This window comes from Phyllobates terribilis, unplaced genomic scaffold, assembly GCF_046119375.1.
Source record: "Phyllobates terribilis strain yellow unplaced genomic scaffold, ASM4611937v1 Scaffold_11__3_contigs__length_659146591, whole genome shotgun sequence".
In the NCBI taxonomy this organism is placed as follows: Eukaryota; Metazoa; Chordata; class Amphibia; order Anura; family Dendrobatidae; genus Phyllobates; species Phyllobates terribilis.
The window spans coordinates 108,570,388-108,587,971 of NW_027362771.1; the positions used below are offsets into that span (position 1 = coordinate 108,570,388).

At 41.5% G+C, this 17,584-nt stretch overlaps 1 protein-coding gene across 2 annotated transcripts in view; it reads right to left on the reverse strand.

Annotated features, from left to right (window-relative positions):
- The window catches only part of CCDC87 (coiled-coil domain containing 87), a 90,219-nt gene that overhangs the window by 46,111 nt on the left and 26,524 nt on the right, over nucleotides 1-17,584 (reverse strand). For both annotated transcript variants that reach the window (XM_073651446.1, XM_073651447.1), the window contains exons 11-14: nucleotides 12,194-12,391; nucleotides 3,873-3,989; nucleotides 3,439-3,575; nucleotides 1,577-1,691 (exon numbers count right to left, since the gene is read on the reverse strand). In XM_073651446.1, coding sequence (XP_073507547.1) covers nucleotides 1,577-1,691; nucleotides 3,439-3,575; nucleotides 3,873-3,989; nucleotides 12,194-12,391 — 567 coding nt within the window. The remainder of the gene's footprint in view (nucleotides 1-1,576; nucleotides 1,692-3,438; nucleotides 3,576-3,872; nucleotides 3,990-12,193; nucleotides 12,392-17,584) is intronic.

Consider the following 17,584-nt stretch of genomic DNA (forward strand, 5'->3'; position numbering starts at 1 on the left):
ACAATCAAGAGGTGTGGTCTGAGTTTATGCCTCTTGCAGAATTTGCTCTTAACAATTATACATCCTCCTCTGCTGGGTGCTCTCCTTTTTTTTGTTGTACTGCGAGACATCTGTCTTTTGGTTCGTTCTCCAAATTGGGGTCGGCGGTTCCAGAGGAGTAGAATTTTTCCGGTGATTTGGAGAGAGTTTGGACTAATGTACGTTGCAATCTTCAAAAGGCTAACAAGAAGTCCAAGAAGTATTTTGACAGGAAACGTAAGGAGGTTTTGTTTACTGTGGGTGACATGGTTTGGTTGTCCTCAAGGAACTTGCGGTTGAGGATTCCCTCTAAAAAAACTGGGTCCTAAGTTTGTGAGCCCATTTAAAGTGCTTCAGGTTGTTAACCCGTCTGCGGTTAGGTTGGATTTCCTACTTCCTGGAAGATTAATCCAGTGTTGCATGTTTCCTTGTTGAAAAAGGCTGATGTATCAGATAGTGATGCCACTGTCACAGTTCCTCCTGTGGTGGAAGACAGCGAATATGAAATTTCTCGTATCTTGAATTCTAGATGGCATAGAGGGAGATTACAGCATCTCGTCTCCTGGAAGGGTTTCGGTCCCGAAGATAATTCCTGGGTAAGGGCGGATGATGTCTCTGCTCCTAGGCTTGTTAGAGCTTTCCACAAGAGGTTTCCGGATAGGCCTGGGCCTGGAGGATCCGGAGGATCCTTATAAAAGAGGGGGTACAGTTAGAACCCTTCTGTTTGTTTTTTTCATCTTGTGTTTTGCGGTCACGTGACCATCTGCCTATATATTCCAGCTCCGCCCTTTTGGCTGTGCTGGACTTCAGTGTTTGACTGTTTTGCTAGCCAGGTGCTTTTGTGCCTATCTCTGTCAGTTTGCTTGGTCCTTCTGGGACCTCTAGTACCTTTTTGTCAGTTTATCTTTTAGTGTTCTGCAACAACTTTCTCTGTTCAGGAGGTGTCCCATTTTTGTTCCAGTCCTTAGTTCTTTTAGGGACCCCTTCCTTTATGCTATAGGTCTTCGTTCAGACTAGCCGAGGACTAAGGCCGGTCTGTTCGCAAGGAACAGGCAGCCCGCTACATTGTAGGGATTCAGCTTAGTCTTACTGTAGGGATAGCTTTCCTCTTTCTTTCCTTAGTACTTGTTGCAGGTCATAACAAATGCACTTTTAAACATGCCATGTCCTTTGGGTGTTAGGGGAGATAAGCCACAGCCAGAAGTGCCTGGCAGCGACTTTTTCCCCTCTCCCTAATCAGAACACATGCGTGCACAACTGAGCTGAACGTGCATATATATGCGGTAGAGAGAGAACGTAATAATTAGCAAACTGTAAGTGTTTAAAAGAAAATCAACAGTTATTATTGAATTCTATTACTTTGCAGATTATTTTCTAAAACTGATGAAAATTATTAACTATGCAGCCTATAATGGAAGCTGATCATTGCTGCTGTACATACAAGTTCTACAGATACAAATAGTCCATCCTTTGTGTGTAAGTACCAAATTTGTCTCAATAATTAACCTTTTTATCTTTGCTCTATTACTTTTACAGATTTTTGACACATTTCACATACCTGTGTGGATATATATTTCATATAGTCATCAGTGTTAACGATAGACTTCCACCAGACAAGCCAAGAATTGCAAATTCTGGAACCATCTTTATCAGTAGGTATGTGCTGGACCACACTACCAAAAGGAAAGGGACAATGTCAGACATAATTGTTACTGTTCTGTTCTTTTATAGTATAGACTAACCATTTAATGCAAATATTCATCTCTGCTCAATATACATACGTAGGTGAGTAAGTCCGAAAATATTTTGAGCTGCAATACGCCTAAAAAGAGAGTTGAGCCTGACAATTTTAGTGTGACTGGCCAAGAACTTTTTTGTATAGGAGCCTCCTGTCTTTTCCCTGACACACAGTTCTGTGCAAAAGTTGTAGGCACGTATGGAAAAATGCTGCAAAGTGATGATGCTTTAATAAACAGAAGTGTTAATACTTTATTTTTATCAATTAAACAAAATGAAAAGTGAATGACCAAAAGAAAATCTAAACTCAAATCAATATTTGGTGTGACCACCACCCTTTGGCCTTCAAAACTGCATCAAAGAATCAATTCTTCTTGGTACACTTGCACACAGTTTTGGAAGAAACTCAGCATGGAGGTTGTTCCAAACATCTTGGAGAACTAACCTCAGATTTTCTGTGGATGTAGGATGCAAAACCTTCTGATGCTATCACATGATCAATAAGTATCTGCCTACATTTCTCAGATACCATAACATGGGCAACGTTGAGGACTGTAATTGCAGTGGTCAGCCAAGGAAATGTAGTGTATCGGATGAAAGACACATCATGCTTACTTCTCTTCCATATCAGTAAATATCAGCTCAGAACTGGCAGAAACCAGTGCGACCCAGCTACACCAATCTACTGTTTGAAAAAGTCTGGCCAAAAGTGGTATTAATGGAATTGCAGCCAAAAAGGCATAACTTTAACATGAAAACGAGGCCATGTGACTCAACTATGCATGAAAACATAGGAACTAGGTTGCAGGAAAATGGCAGCAGGCGCTCTGGACTGAAGAGTCAAAATGTGAAATATTTGTCTGTAACAGAAGGCAGTTTGTTTGCCAAAGACGGAAGAGAGGTACAATAATGAGTGTCTGCAGACAACAGTGAAGCATGGTGGAGATTCATTACAAGTTTTGGTCTGCCAGCAAATAGAGTTGGGGACTTGGTCATGATTAATGGTGTCCTCAATGCTGAGAAATACAGGCAGATACTTATCTATTATGCAATAACATCAGGGAGGTGTCTAATTGGTTCCAAACATACAGCCAATATGTCAATAAGAACTATCTTCAGCATAAAGAGTCCTGGGAGTGATGATATGGCCCCCAAAGAGCCAATAGAATTGTCTAAGATTACATAAAAAGACAGGAAGATTTGTATAAACCTCCATCCACAAAAGATCTGTGGTTAGCTCTCCAAGATGTTTGGAATAACTTCCCTGCTGATTTCCTTCAAAACCTGTATACAAGTGTACCTAAAAGAATTGATACTTTGATGCTGTTTAGAAGTCAAAGGGCGGTCACACCAAATATTGATTTAGCTTACATTTCTGATCTGTCCATTCACTTTGCTATTTGTAAGATGAATAAAAAAAAATATTCTATTCACTTATATTTTTTAAATTTTTTTACTTTGCAGCATTTTTTCCAATTCTACGTGCACAATACTGCATGGCAGTAGGAAAAAGATCAAGCATGTTGAATTTCAATGCCTGATCCTTTTATTCCTAGTTAAAATAAGCTGCCAACAGAGTTGTCTGGCAGCTCCCAGTTGAGAACAAGTGCGTGCTTGTCCAAATTGAGTGTACAAATATATGATAGGTAGGGAGATGGTATAAAGAGCACCTTAAGACATTACCTTTCACACTTCTCATTGGAACCCAGAGAGTCCAGTTCCTTGTTAATTACACGCTGGCCCATCTTCTTTGTCAGTGTTGAGGAAGCAGCACATAAGGAAATATCCACTTTTGTTGCAAAGGGTTCAAAGTCTAAATCCTTAAACATGATAAAACAGAAGAAATATCAGGCAGGGATGGCACCCACAGAGACATCAATCTGAAGGTAGAGGCAGGAAATCTGGCCATTCTTTTCATGAGTTGCTAAATAACCTTGTAAGAGAAATAATATGAATGTATGAAGTGTTATCTACATTGACAAAAGACAAGTTTATAGTTGCTTGTGTCCACTCAGCCTTGAAATATCCCTAAGTTTGGGATTTAAATGCTTGGAGGTATGGATAAATTCCATTTGGTTTTCTGATGTTTATGCAGCCACATAACATAAATGAAATACCTGGTCAAATCTCAGGTGATCTGTGGAAATATTCTTAGTGAGTTCTGTATAAACTTCTTGAAGTTCTTGTCCAACATAAAGGTTTCTGTCCAATTTCCTCACAGTAGCGGCCTCAATCTGTAAAGAAAAACTGCTCTTTCAGCTTTGAAAATCACAGATTTAAATCTTTGAGGTTATCAAGCAGGGACGGACATACCATTGGTGCAACCTGTGCGGCCTCACAGGGGCCCAAGAGGTAAGTCGGCCCACTTTTACCTTCAAAGGTGGAATTGTGCATTATGATGAGCTATTGGACTGCAAAGGGCCCATATACTGTTCTTGCACAGGGGCCTCTTCTGTATATGTCAGCTCCTATTTCAAATGTGGCGTTTTCTTATTATCAGGACCATGGTATTTTTCTTTTACACATTGCACTCAGTACTTAGTTATGATTTTCTGCTTAGAAAAAACATTATGTCTTAAACCAACCTGGACATTTTCATGTTTCTTACCAGCTTTCACCCACAAGATACTATGGGGGGGGTTATCAGGACTAGTGTTTCATACTACACGTTAGGCTATAGAAATAGAACAAACAAAACAACAATCAAACGTCCAAAGTATATTTCAATTTGTATATCTAATTTTCTTAGTAAAATACAGAACAGGTAGTGGAGAACAAAGTGCATACGTGAAGGCGACCTGTGCATGGGACGCATGGAGGTAGAGCAATAGTCAAATCAAAAATATACAGTAGCAACACAGTGGTATTTCACACACATATATTATATATATACACAGGTACCCCACCAATTATGATACATGATAGTAACTGAATATCAGTAGCCAAGGTATAAAGATGGCAAAATTTACATGGTAACCAACATTGTAAATAGTACAATACCTTGGAGCTACCGCAATTCAAAGGGGTGGGGGGCTCTACGCTGCCAATGCTTCCACCCCAATGCGCATTTCCAACCAGCCTTTGTCAGGTGGCATGGGAAACTCGTGTGTGCAGCGGTTTAAAAAGGGCGCCAAATCGTTAGGCTAGAGGTTGAACTGGAGGGACTTATGTCTACTTTTAAAAACTATGAAACTATACGTGAGTACTCCTTTAACATTCACAGTTCTGCAGACTCTCTTGCTATCTCTATCCTATTTCTTGCTATCTCGATGCTTGCACATCATTTTACCTGGTAATTTGAAATCTGTGAGGTGGCGAAATGTTACAGATTTTACACTTTGCAGCACTAAACTCGCATTAAGATGTGCTGTTCTTATTAACGCTCATTCTCTGATATAAATAGGCCACCTCCCAGATTGATGATCTTAACAAACACTCGCTCTCGGATTATTGGCCCATCGAAATAGCTATTGCAAAGTGTAAAATCGGTGACATTTCGCCACCTCCCAGATTGATGATCTTATGTAAACCCATTCTCCGCTTATCAGCCTATCTAAACAGTCCAGCAAACGTTCGTTGGGTGCAATGATTTTAAGCAGGCTGAAAACTCATTGTTACCAACAGCACATTGTCCTATGTGCACAGGAGATGTGCTGCCGATATTTGTGATGTTCTAGGAGCACAGAACGATCATATCAACGTATAAACGATTGCGTGTGCACATAGAATTGTGGTCAGCCTGTGTAAACAGGCCAGTACACATTAGCCGATGAAGCTGATCAGCGGTCATCTAACTGCAGGGATCATGTCGTGTAAACTCGGAAATTTGCAGCAAATATGCAACAAAATGTTAACAAAATATCTGCCATCTCTGTCATCTCTTTAAATGTCGATTATATGATTATATCTACTGTGTAAATATAAACTAGAAAATGCTGTTCAAAGTTTTCTGAGGAAAATGAAAAAAGATTAGTATATAAATACAATGTATCAGTAAATCAGTTATGAGTCAGCTACCACTCCCTTACCTGGAAAACTGAAGCGAGACAGGAATGTCCCAGATAACAATTCATAGTATAAAATCCAACAGGCTGCAAACATAACTAATATCTGCTCAGGGCATTTCCTTTACAATTGTGTCAATCTTACACAGCTAATCAGTGTTGAAATCCACAGCCTGGTCGTTCTTTAATCATCATTAGACGTTTGGGTGCCATAAGCTGTTCATGCATCGAGGTGGGACTGTGTGGCGGGACTGTGGGTAGGATCTTCATCTCTACCACGGCCCCTCAGCTGCCTCTGGTCCTTGTATCTTCATACTCTTTAAAATATTGCGCCGGCACCCTCCTAGACGCAGACGGTGCTTGCGCAGATTGATCTGGTTGAAGGCTTCAGTAAAATACGCTGGTGTCAGAGCTGGTGCACATTGATCTCCCAGTGGTCTTGAGTAAAATGGCGCCGGTGGCAGCGCATGCACAGGTTAAGATCTCAGCTCGTCATTAAGCTGAGATCTAAATCTGCACATGTGCAGACACCGGCGCCATTTAGCTGAAGCCCACCAGAAGATGAATGTGCGCAAGCGCCACCAGTGGCTAGGATGGCGCCAGGGCAAAATTTTACAGTGTGAAGATACGAACACCAGACGCAGCTGAGGGGCCGTGGCAGAGATGAAGACCCTACCCACAGTTCTGGCCCACAGGCCTGCCCCAATGCACAAGCAGCTTATTGCACCCAAACTTCTAATGATCATTAAAGAACAACCAGGCTGCAAATTTTTACACTGAAGGTACCTATTAAATCATTATAACAGCGCCTTTATGCCCAAACCTGCCTAGTCCTGATGACAGGTTCCCTTTAAGACCCATTTAGATGGACTGATTTTGGTTTATTGGCCATTCACAACTGTTGCCCCCATACAGCATCATGTTGTTGGCAGCACATCCCCTGTGTGATCATTATGCCAGCTTAAGCAATGTGATCACCCTAGTGATTGGTGGCATGTCTACACAGGCTGCTTATTGGGAACAAGCACTCCTATTATTGCCCTGTCTAGCTGGACATTAACCCTGGTTGCTTTATTTTGAACCAATGCAGGGGCAAGTTTGGCAATGGCTCTACCAAGAGAAATTCCAGTTGGCCAGTTGGGTCCAGTGCCACATCCGAGGGGAAGGCCCTGCTACTGAGAGACGTAAGCTGATGCTCCCACTGTGCCCGTTGATATCAACACCTTCCATCACAACCAACTACTTTCTTGATTGCCACAATGCATCTAAAATCAAAACAGAAGTAACTTTGCATATAACCCTAAATAAAAATCACTTACAGTTTTGTCTACAGGAGGGTCAGACACAGACAGAACAGGGCCCTTATGTAAGAACAGAACATGGGCCCTTTGCAATCCAATAAAGAATCTGTGACAAAAGCTGCTTGCTGCTTTGAAGGTGGAAGTGGCCCCCGTGCATTTTGATTTTGGGCCCCTGTGCAACTGCACAGGTTGCACCAATGGTGTGTTCGCCCCTGGTCCTATGTGGGTCTACAACCCCTGGCAAAAATTATGGAATCACCGGACTCGGAGGATGTTCATTCAGTTGTTTAATGTTGTTGAAAAAAAGCAGATCACAGACATGGCACAAAACTAAAGTCATTTCAAATGGCAACTTTAGGGCTTTAAGAAACACTAAAAGAAATCAAGATTAAAAATGTGGTACTCAGTAAGGGTAATTTTTTTCAGAACAAGCAGAGGGAAAAAATTATGGAATCACTCAATTCTGAGGAAAAAATTATGGAATCACCCTGTAAATTTTAATTTCCAAAACTAACACCTGCATCAAATTAGATCTGCTCGCTAGTCTGCATCTAAAAAGGAGTGATCACACCTTGGAGAGTTGTCGCACCAAGTGGACTGACATGAATCATGGCTCCAACACGAGAGATGTCAATTGAAACAAAGGAGAGGATTATCAAACTCTTAAAAGAAGGTAAATCATCACGTAATGTTGCAAAAGATGTTGGTTGTTCACAGTCAGCTGTGTCTAAAATCTGGACCAAATACAAACAACATGGGAAGGTTGCTAAAGGCAAACATACTGGTAGACCAAGGAAGACATCAAAGCATCAAGACCGGAAACTTAAAGCAATATGTCTCCAAAATAGGAAATGCACAACAAAACAAATGAGGAACTGGGAGGAAACTGGAGTCAATGTCTGTGACCAAACTGTAAGAAACCGCCTAAAGGAAATGGGATTTAACATAAATGATGGCTAAACATAAGCCATCATTAACACCTAAACAGAAAAAAACAAGGTTACAATGGTCTAAGGAAAAGCAATCGTGGACTGTGGATGACTGGATGAAAGTCATATTCAGTGATGAATCGCGAATCTGCATTGGGCAAGGTGATGATGCTGGAACTTTTGTTTGGTGCCGTTCCAATGAGATTTATAAAGATGACTGCATGAAGAGAACATGCAAATTTCCACAGTCATTGATGATATGGGGCTGCATGTCAGGTAAAGGCACTGGGGAGATGGCTGTCATTACATCTTAAATAAATGCCCAAGTTTACATTGATATTTTGGACAGTTTTCTTATCCCATCAATTGAAAGGATGTTTGGGGTTGATGACATCATTTTTCAAGATGATGATGCATCCTGCCATAGAGCAAAAACTGTGAAAACATTCCTTGAAAGAAGACACATAAGGTCAATGTCATGACCTGCAAATAGTCCGGATCTCAATCCAATTGAAAATCTTTGATGGAAGTTGAAGAAAATGGTCCATGACAAGGCGCCAACCTGCAAATCTGATCTGGCAACAGCAATCAGAGAAAGTTGGAGCCAGATTGATGAAGAGTACTGTTTGTCACTCATTAAGTCCATGCCTCAGAGACTGCAAGCTGTTATTAAAGCCAGAGGTGGTGCAACAAAATACTACTGATGTATTGGAGTGTTCTTTTGTGTGTTTGTTTTTCATGATTTCATAATTTTTTCCTCAGAATTGAGTGATTCCATAATTTTTTCCCTCTGCTTGGTCTGAAAAAAAATACCCTTACTGAGTACCACATTTTTAATTTTGATTTCTTTTAGTGTTTCTTAAAGCCCTAAAGTTGCCATTTGAAATGACTTTAGTTTTGTGCCATGTCTGTGATCTACTTTTTTTCAACAACATTAAACAACTGAATGAACATCCTCCGAGCCCGGTGATTCCATAATTATAATTTTTGCCAAGGGTTGTACATGAATGGTGACACACAACAAACAAACAAACCCTGTGTAGTGTGTAATACTATTTTATATGACCCCTATTTGCTAACTTACTGAATCACCTGCATAATCAGATTACCCAGAGATTGTTTATAGTCGTTAACATGGAAATATGTAGGTCTGCATGAGGACTGAAGAGAGACTGATAAGAAATTTTAGGATTGTTTGCAAAGTGGTCTCCTTTAGTTATTTCAGATACACTGATTGCAATTGTATCATATGACATAAGGAAAGTGCACATATCTTATTCAGAGAGGAAGAAGACTAGAACTCTAGTGCCACCTATTGGATGAAGCCACCCTAAAAGTCAATATTGATCCATTAAAGGGAACCTGACAACTGATACATGCTGTCCGATCCACAGGTAGCATGTATCAATCACTGGCTGTATGATTTCAGCCAGGTATGTTTGACTGAAACACTAGTGATAGGTCTTTCCCTGCGTGCTTGTATAGGGAGAGAACTGTCAGTCATTGGCAGTGGGCAAGGAGAAGCCGCTGGGGACCCACCTGTGACTAGTCTCCCATGCTGGCTTTTAACCCCTCTCCAACAGGCCATTTTACATTTTTCGTTTTTTTTCTTCCCCTTATACCAAGAGCCATAACTTTGGTATTTTTCCGACCACATAGCCATATGAAGTTGGACGTTTGTATGACACCATTGATTTTACCATATAGTGTATGGAAAGACAGTGTAGTGAACAGTTTTATTTACTATGTTCACTATATGGTAAAACTGACAAGTCAGCATGATTCTCCTGATCAGTACAAGTACATAGATACCAAATATATATAGTTTCTTCTTTAAGTGGTGAAAAAACATTCCGAAATTTGTACGAAAAAAAGTTTTCGCTGTTGTTGCCATTTTCCAAGACCCGTAACATTCTCATTTTTCGGGATATGTGGCTGTGTGATGGCTTATTTTTTGCACCCTGAACTGACATTTTATTGACACCATTTTGGGGTAGATATGATGTTTTTATCGCCTCTTATTGCAATGTTGCTGCAACTAAAAAAAATAATTCTGGAATTTTGATTTTTCTTCTCGTTACACTGTTTACCAATAGGGTTAATTTATTTTATATGTTGACAGATCGGACATTTCTGAACGCAATGATTCCAAATATGTGTATTTTTATTGTATTTTTTATTTTTAATGGGGCAAAAGGGAGGAGATTTGAACTTTGAACTTTTGTTTTTTTTAATTTAAATTTAAATGCACGGCTATGTATAGCAGAAATGACTTGCTAATTTTTTTTTGCTCTGCAATGTTTCATAAAGAATGTGGTAGAAATAGATACTGATAAGATTTCACATACTAAAGTTAAGGAAAATAACACAGGCCTATTATTTGTTATGGTCACAACTAATGGTTTTGCACTAGTTTTCAAAAATAATTCCCACTTTCAGATCAGCAATTAATTCATTCTATCGTTAGTGTATTGCTACTGCCACCTACAGGCATATATAAGAATTGCAAATTAGAATTTTCTAATGCTTGTCTATTGTATTTAAAAAAGTGTATGAAAAGAAATTTGTTACCAGATTTTCGCCACCTAATCTGAAAGCCGCAGAAAAGGATCCGTTTTTTGCTTCCTGGATCAGTTTCAATTAGTAGATAACGGATGCCTATTTAATGCATCCATTGTCCACAGACTTGAATGTTAAAAAAACGCACCCAGCTGAGATCAGTTTTTTAAAAATGGACAAAAAAAGTTATGTCTTCACAACTATTTTGCCAACAGATTTCTGCTGGATCCGTTCTGATTACTGGACATGTGAACCTAGCCTTAGAATGACATACAGGACACTGCATAGTTTAGTGCAACTGGCAGTACAACCTGAGGCAGTCCATGCGGAGAGCTAATAGCAAAAACTGCAAATAGAGTGATTTAGACAAATGATTGTAGTGCAAGGTCCTTCTCTGTAATTGTTTTTCTTTTGAAAGTGGAAATATTTCTAATTTGTTTTCTAATTCGGTCTAGTAGTGGAACATTATTTCTTCAATCATATAATCAATAATATAACACTTTCAATTTGGAGATGCAAAACATTGCTCCACTCACTACTGCAAACAAAAGCCATATTTTTTGCAACAATTACAATCTGCATTGCTACTAGGGGACAATATACCTTGCAATGATTTATTTTCTGTCAAATTTATACAATATTTAACAGAAAAAACTTGGAGGCACACAGAGGTACAATAGGGTCTGATGTGCCACAAAACAGAACAATTATGCTAGTGACGTAGCATGAGTTGCCAGGGTCCGGGGAAAGTTAAGTATCATATTCCCTAAACTAGTAATAACACTACCTGAGTGATTTCTTAAAAGAACTAAAGCCCCCTGAGTGTCCTCTTAAATTGCAAATGCCTCCTATGTGCTCTCTTTAGAAAATAATGTCCCCTTAGTGCTCCTTTAAAAAGTAATGATGCCCCTTTGAGTGCCCCCTCCAAATGTAATAAAGCCCAACCAGCTCTGTTGTCCTTTCTGTGGGGAAAAAAAAGAAGATTAATAAAATAACAACAAAAATTTTTTAGTGCAGAAACTGATCTGGAGCTCCAGTCCTGTGTCTTCTTCCCAGTGATAAACTGAATAGCTTGGATGTCACAGAATAAGTTTATACTAATCTGAGCAACTGAGTCTTCTTCTCCCCTATACACAGAGAGGGCCTGCACAGCTGGCACAATGCAGTGATGCACCACCTGCGTACTGCCTAACACCTTATAGCCTATAGCCCTAGATGATGGAGAGTGGTGGGGTAGAGATCCCAAGACTCCCTGCTCTACCAAAAGTATTTTACTGTATTTGCTTCATCCAGGGCACCTGGGCAGAAGTCTTGGGCATGTGCACTGTCCCAGATCTTCTGTGCTAGTGATGCCATTTCTTAGAGGTTGAAAATTTAAAAAAAATAATAATAAAAAAAATGAGTACTAGACCTTACGAATTTTGCTCCCAGAGCAATCACGACTGTAGCCCCCCACACTAAGACACGGCTTGAGACCACTGTGTCCGAAGTTTAAATCACATAAATATTATATGGTGAAAACAAATATACATTTTTATCAAGATTTGTATCAAGAAAATCAAATTGGAAAATGCCTTACAAGTTTTAATGTTGTTTAGCTGTCCAATATATTACGCACTACTGATCTTCTCTTTAGAATACTTACCTCTGAAGCAAAATCATTGTACAGTGGAGGGTATTTCTGAATTTCAGTTAAATCTGTATATATTCTGTCGGAGGCCCGAACATCTGCTTTTCTGACTAGTGGCCTGTTACCAATCTGCACATCAATTGTGAAAGGCTGCGGATGGACACAAGCTTCTGTTTTTTTCTCTTTATGTTGTTCTGAGCACTTGTTTAAATCCTAATGGGAAGACAAATACATATATTTTATTACAGAGGAAAAAAAGATCACCCTTTTTTTTTTTACAATATAAAATGTATATTGAGTAAGGCTGCGGTCAGAAGGTCGTATATTCTCTCATGTGAGAGAAATCGGGCCAATTACATTTGTAGCACCCCGAGGGCTCGGCTGCTACAGGGGTATTGCACCTCAAACCAGAGGTGTGATATTCCACTCCCGGATAAGGATGGAGTGTGGACCAGGACTCAGTTAGCTGCATACAGCACACACACCCCATTTCCGGGGGACAGCTCAACGGTGCTCCCACTAGACAGAAGTGCAGGCATGACAGCATCTGTTCCTGGCTGGAGTGGGGAGGGGGAGGAAAACCCAGTGGTGTAGGAGCAGATAGGGGTGGGTCTCTGGGCATAGATAGGAGCCCATTGGGTGCTAGTCACCTGGGCTCACACATAGAGCGAGGTATATAAGGTGGGCACCATCTTAGGACAGGGTTCAGTTCAGAGAGGAGGAGAAGAAGACAGGAGCTCAGCCAGAGAGGGCTGACAGGGTGCTGTGGCTCAGTCTGGGCCCAGCTCCAGAGGCAGGCCTGGAGTGGAGGCCAGAAACAGCAGAAAGAGAGAGGAGGAGGAACGGAGAGGAAAGTAAGAAAGGAACTGGAACAGAGGAGAAAGGAAGCAAGGAACACAGAGAAAGGCCCAGAGACACGAGGACAGAAGGAACCCCATATGCCCAGGAGATACAGGGTGAAGGGTTGGCAGAGCAGGGTACCGGAACCCAAATTGGTGGAGGCGACTAATCCTCAGCCAAAACCGGAGGTTGTTACCACATCTTGGTGCGACCCCTCACTACATCCACCAGGAAGGCATACCACATAGGGTCAGGGACGCAGAGATCAGCATGCCCAGAGAAGGCCCGAGGGAGCTGGACAAAGGTGGGTCACTGGTGGGGACAGCCAGAGAAAGGAAAGGAAGGGAGCCCTGTGCCACGCTCTGGAATTGCCTGGGAGTTGACCGAGCCCCTCACCTGGTGGACGCAGCATGACTCGGGCGGTCCTAACTGCGCACAAGTGACCTGATAAAGAACTGTGAGTAAAGCATTGAAAACTGCAACTGCATGTCTCTGTGGTTCATCGCCGCACCAGCACCATTACTACTGGGACGCTCACACCATCACTCCCATCATCCACATTAGCTGCCCTGAGGCAATACTTCTCCCGTGGGGAGTTATCCCATACTCGGCTGCGCAAACTACATCAGCCTCAGCGGTCTGCAGCGCAGCGGCGGTCCCCACTGACCGCAATCTATGGGTGGCGTAGTCGGACACTTATTATAACACCAATAGACTGCCACTGGTTTGACCACCCTGGGCACGGACCGGGTCACCGCCACACGGAGACTACAACCCCCAGCATCTTACAACAGGCCCGGTTCCGGGTTCCCCTGCACAGCACAGGCCCAGGGGGCGCGTCACATTAATGACACTTGGCTCGAAATCTGTCAGAATTTGAACCAAGTGACATCTGAGTGTGATGAACCGAATGGCGGAGCCACTCGCAGCATGCTGCAATTTTTCTCTTGCCGAATCAGCATGAGGAAAAAATCACAGATCTGCACCGCCCCATAGTATAACATGGGGCCGAGTGCTATGCAATAAAACATCAGAGAGCACTCTGCCATGTTATACGCTCGTGTGAGCAAGCGCAAAGACTTCATCGTCCCCGGTGATGGAGAAGTTCAGGCACCTGCCTCCATACAAGTGTATTGAGCGAGGCTGGGCCCACTAGAAGGCTGCTCCCACTGGACGGCCACGCTCTCGCTCCATACACGCCTACTAGATGGCTTCTGCCTGGGAGTATGCATAGGGCAAACATCACCACTGTTCTTTACTTCTGAAAGGGTCTCGTGGCATACCCTGTGCCAAACTTTAGACCATAAAGGCTTAGGCCCAACTCTAAAATCGAAAATATGTGCTCTGTATCAATCTTCCTCTGGAAGACTTAAAATTAATGGCTCTCTCTTTGACCCACTCTTAATAATGACAGTCATCAGGGTTGTCCATTGTCACCTCTTTTATAGGTGTTGGTTATGAAGAATCTTACAGGCACCATTCGAACCAACCCCGACATTCGTGGTATTGTGATTAAAGGTCAGGAACGCCAATGTTCTGTATTTGCAGAGGACCTTTTGGTCTATCTCTCTAACCCACATATATCTCTGCCTTCGCCAATGGTGGAATTGTTGCAGTTTGGGAAATGGTCCAATTTTCAAATAAACATTGACAAATCCGAAGGCCTCAACATCTCTTTACTTCCACAGACAATTAAAACTCAGAAACGTAATTTCCCCTTTAGATGACGCAGACGATGCCATAAATTACTTAGACATTTGTATTTCTTTGGACATTTCCAGGCTATTCACTATGAATTTTCTACCATTCTTATCCAGACTGGAAGGGGAACTTATTTCTTGGAACCGTACCGAATTTTCTTGGTTTGGAAGGATTAACATCCTCAAAATGACAATCCTTTCTAGGTTGCTATACCTTTTCCAGACCATCCCAATACATATCCCCTCCCCTTTTTGGAATAAGATTCAGCGCATTCTCAACCGCTTTGGGTGTTCCTCGGGCCATCCAAGGATCAGAGCCAATATTTTAACTAGGTGTAAAGACACCGGTGGTACAGGAATGCCTGACTGCTGTAGATACTAACTGACAGCTGCCCATTCTTGAATCCTCAATTTAGTACAATGCTCACATTCTAAGCTTTGGGTCATTATTGCCCAGGACACTTCCTCCTATTCCATCCCCTCCCTACCATGGATTTGGCCATCTATTGCTCGACGCAGGAATGTCCCATTGTTATTTAGTGTTGGTCACACTCTTATAATTCTATACTCAACCAATCCCCCCCCCCCCAAGGAACCCTCCATCCCCTCAAAGCCATTTTATACGGTAGACCTCCCTCGTTGCATCAAAACTTCGAATATATCCAACTCCAGAATTTTTATCTTTCCCTAGTAGATAGACAAAAATGTGCATGCCCTCTTTTCCCGTTCGAAACATTGTGCACTTCCCATCAAACACTGACCATGCAATTTTGGCTTTATATAAGTTGCGTGTATCACCTGATCTAGAATCTCTCCCCCCATTTTTACATGTCCTGGGAAACTGAATTACAATTGAAATTTTCAGATGAGGAATTGAGTAAATGCTTTTATCTCTCATAAATCGCTCATCGCAATTGAAGCCCAGGAAACAAACTATAAAATAGTCTACAGGTGGTATCGAGTTCCCTCGGTTTTGCACAAATGGTATCCTGGTACCTCAACTTTATGTTGGCGTTGTGGGTCATGCAAAGGCACACTATCCCACATTTGGTGGTCATTTTCAGAGATGTTTTGGGGGGGAGGGGGGGAGTTCTTAAAGTAATTATGGAAGTCACCAGAGTAGCTATTCCCCAAAAAACTGAAGCAACCTTATTTTTTATATTTCCTACGTCTGGACCTAGCTTTAAAAAATCTCTTCTAAAAACATCTGCCCCAGGCAGCCAAAACGATCATCCCCATGACTGGAAATTACCAGATACTCCGTCTTTAGAAGTTGCTACTACCCAGCGCATGGAAATGTTGGTGACTCACTCACAGGAAGAAAGAATTTAAATTGCTAACAAATGGTTTCTCCTGTGCCTCATTGGTTTCCGTTTTTCCAGTGTGTCAACCCTACCATTTATGTACCATTCTTCTTCTACTCTTTGCCTCTATTTCTTCTATAGAATAATACTCCCCCTCAGCCTTCCCTCTCAGTCTTGATGCAACCCTCAGTTGGTTATGTTCAACTACTTGCTATACAGTGGTGTGAAAAAGTCTTTGCCCCCTTCCTGATTTCTTATTCTTTTGCATGTTTGTCACACAAATGTTTCAGATCACAAAACAAATTTAAATATAAGACAAAGAGAACACAAGTAAACAAAAAGTGCAGTTTTTAAATTAAGATATATAGATCAATAGGCCTGGCTACTGTAATAAATTACTACCAGGCAACCACAGCATTCATAAAAATTATAAATTATTTATTAGTAATCACATAATACAATAAAAAGAAAAAATAAGCAATAAAAAAAACTCACACTGTGAGGGACAACAAGGGTTAATTGACTAAGATAATATACTAGTATCTATTGAATTAGAATAGTTTCTGAAAAGAAATCCATCAAAGGCTATGTGCCCACGATGCAGAAATGCTCCGGATTTTTTCCTGAGTGTTTCTGCATCTCCCTGGCAGAAAAAAACGCATGTGGATTGTACATGCGGATTGTACATGCGGATTGTACATGCGGATTGTACATGCGGATTGTACATGCGTTTTTCCTGCCAGGGACAAGCGGAAGTGAAGCGTTCTTCACATGCATTTCCACATGCGATTTTAGCATCACTTGGAAAGTGCTTGTCAACTTGGTCACACTATATAAATCCATGCAACCGGCATGGATTTATATAGTGTGACCCGAGAGAATGGTTAAAAATAAAAAAATAAATCTATGCTTACCTTCTGATGGCCTCTGCAGTCTTGCTTCACTCCATCCTGGCTGCCGGCAGCTCGCGGTACACTACACTGAAGGACCTGCCGTCACATGACTATGATGTCAGAGTAGGTCCTTCAGTCCACCGCGAGCTGCCGGCAAGGGAAGACAAGGAGACCGGGGGCCATCAGAAGGTAAATATAATATTTATTTTTTATTTTATTCTTTTTTTTACAGGTTCTATGGTACCCGGGTCCGGAGGAGAGTCTCTTTCCTCCAGACTCGGGTACCATCCACACATTGAAACGCTTGGATTCCGCATCTACAGATGCAGTGATGCGGAATCCAAGCGATTCAATGCAAGTCAATGGTGGCGAAAACGCAGCACTTCCGCAAAATAATTGGTAGTGCTGCGTTTTTTTCCGCAATGATAACCCGCAGCGGAAATTTCTGCAGCATGTGCACAGCACATGCGGATTATCATTGGGGAACATGGCAGGCCTTCTACCATGCGTTTTTTAAGCGTTTCTGCAGCGTTTTTGCAGCTGCGGAAACGCTTAAAAAAAAGCATCGTGGGCACACAGCCAAAGACTGACAAAAACTGCCTAGTTGCATTCGGTAATATAGATACATCAGCTGACATCTAAAGCTAAGACACAACATAGCTTATCAAT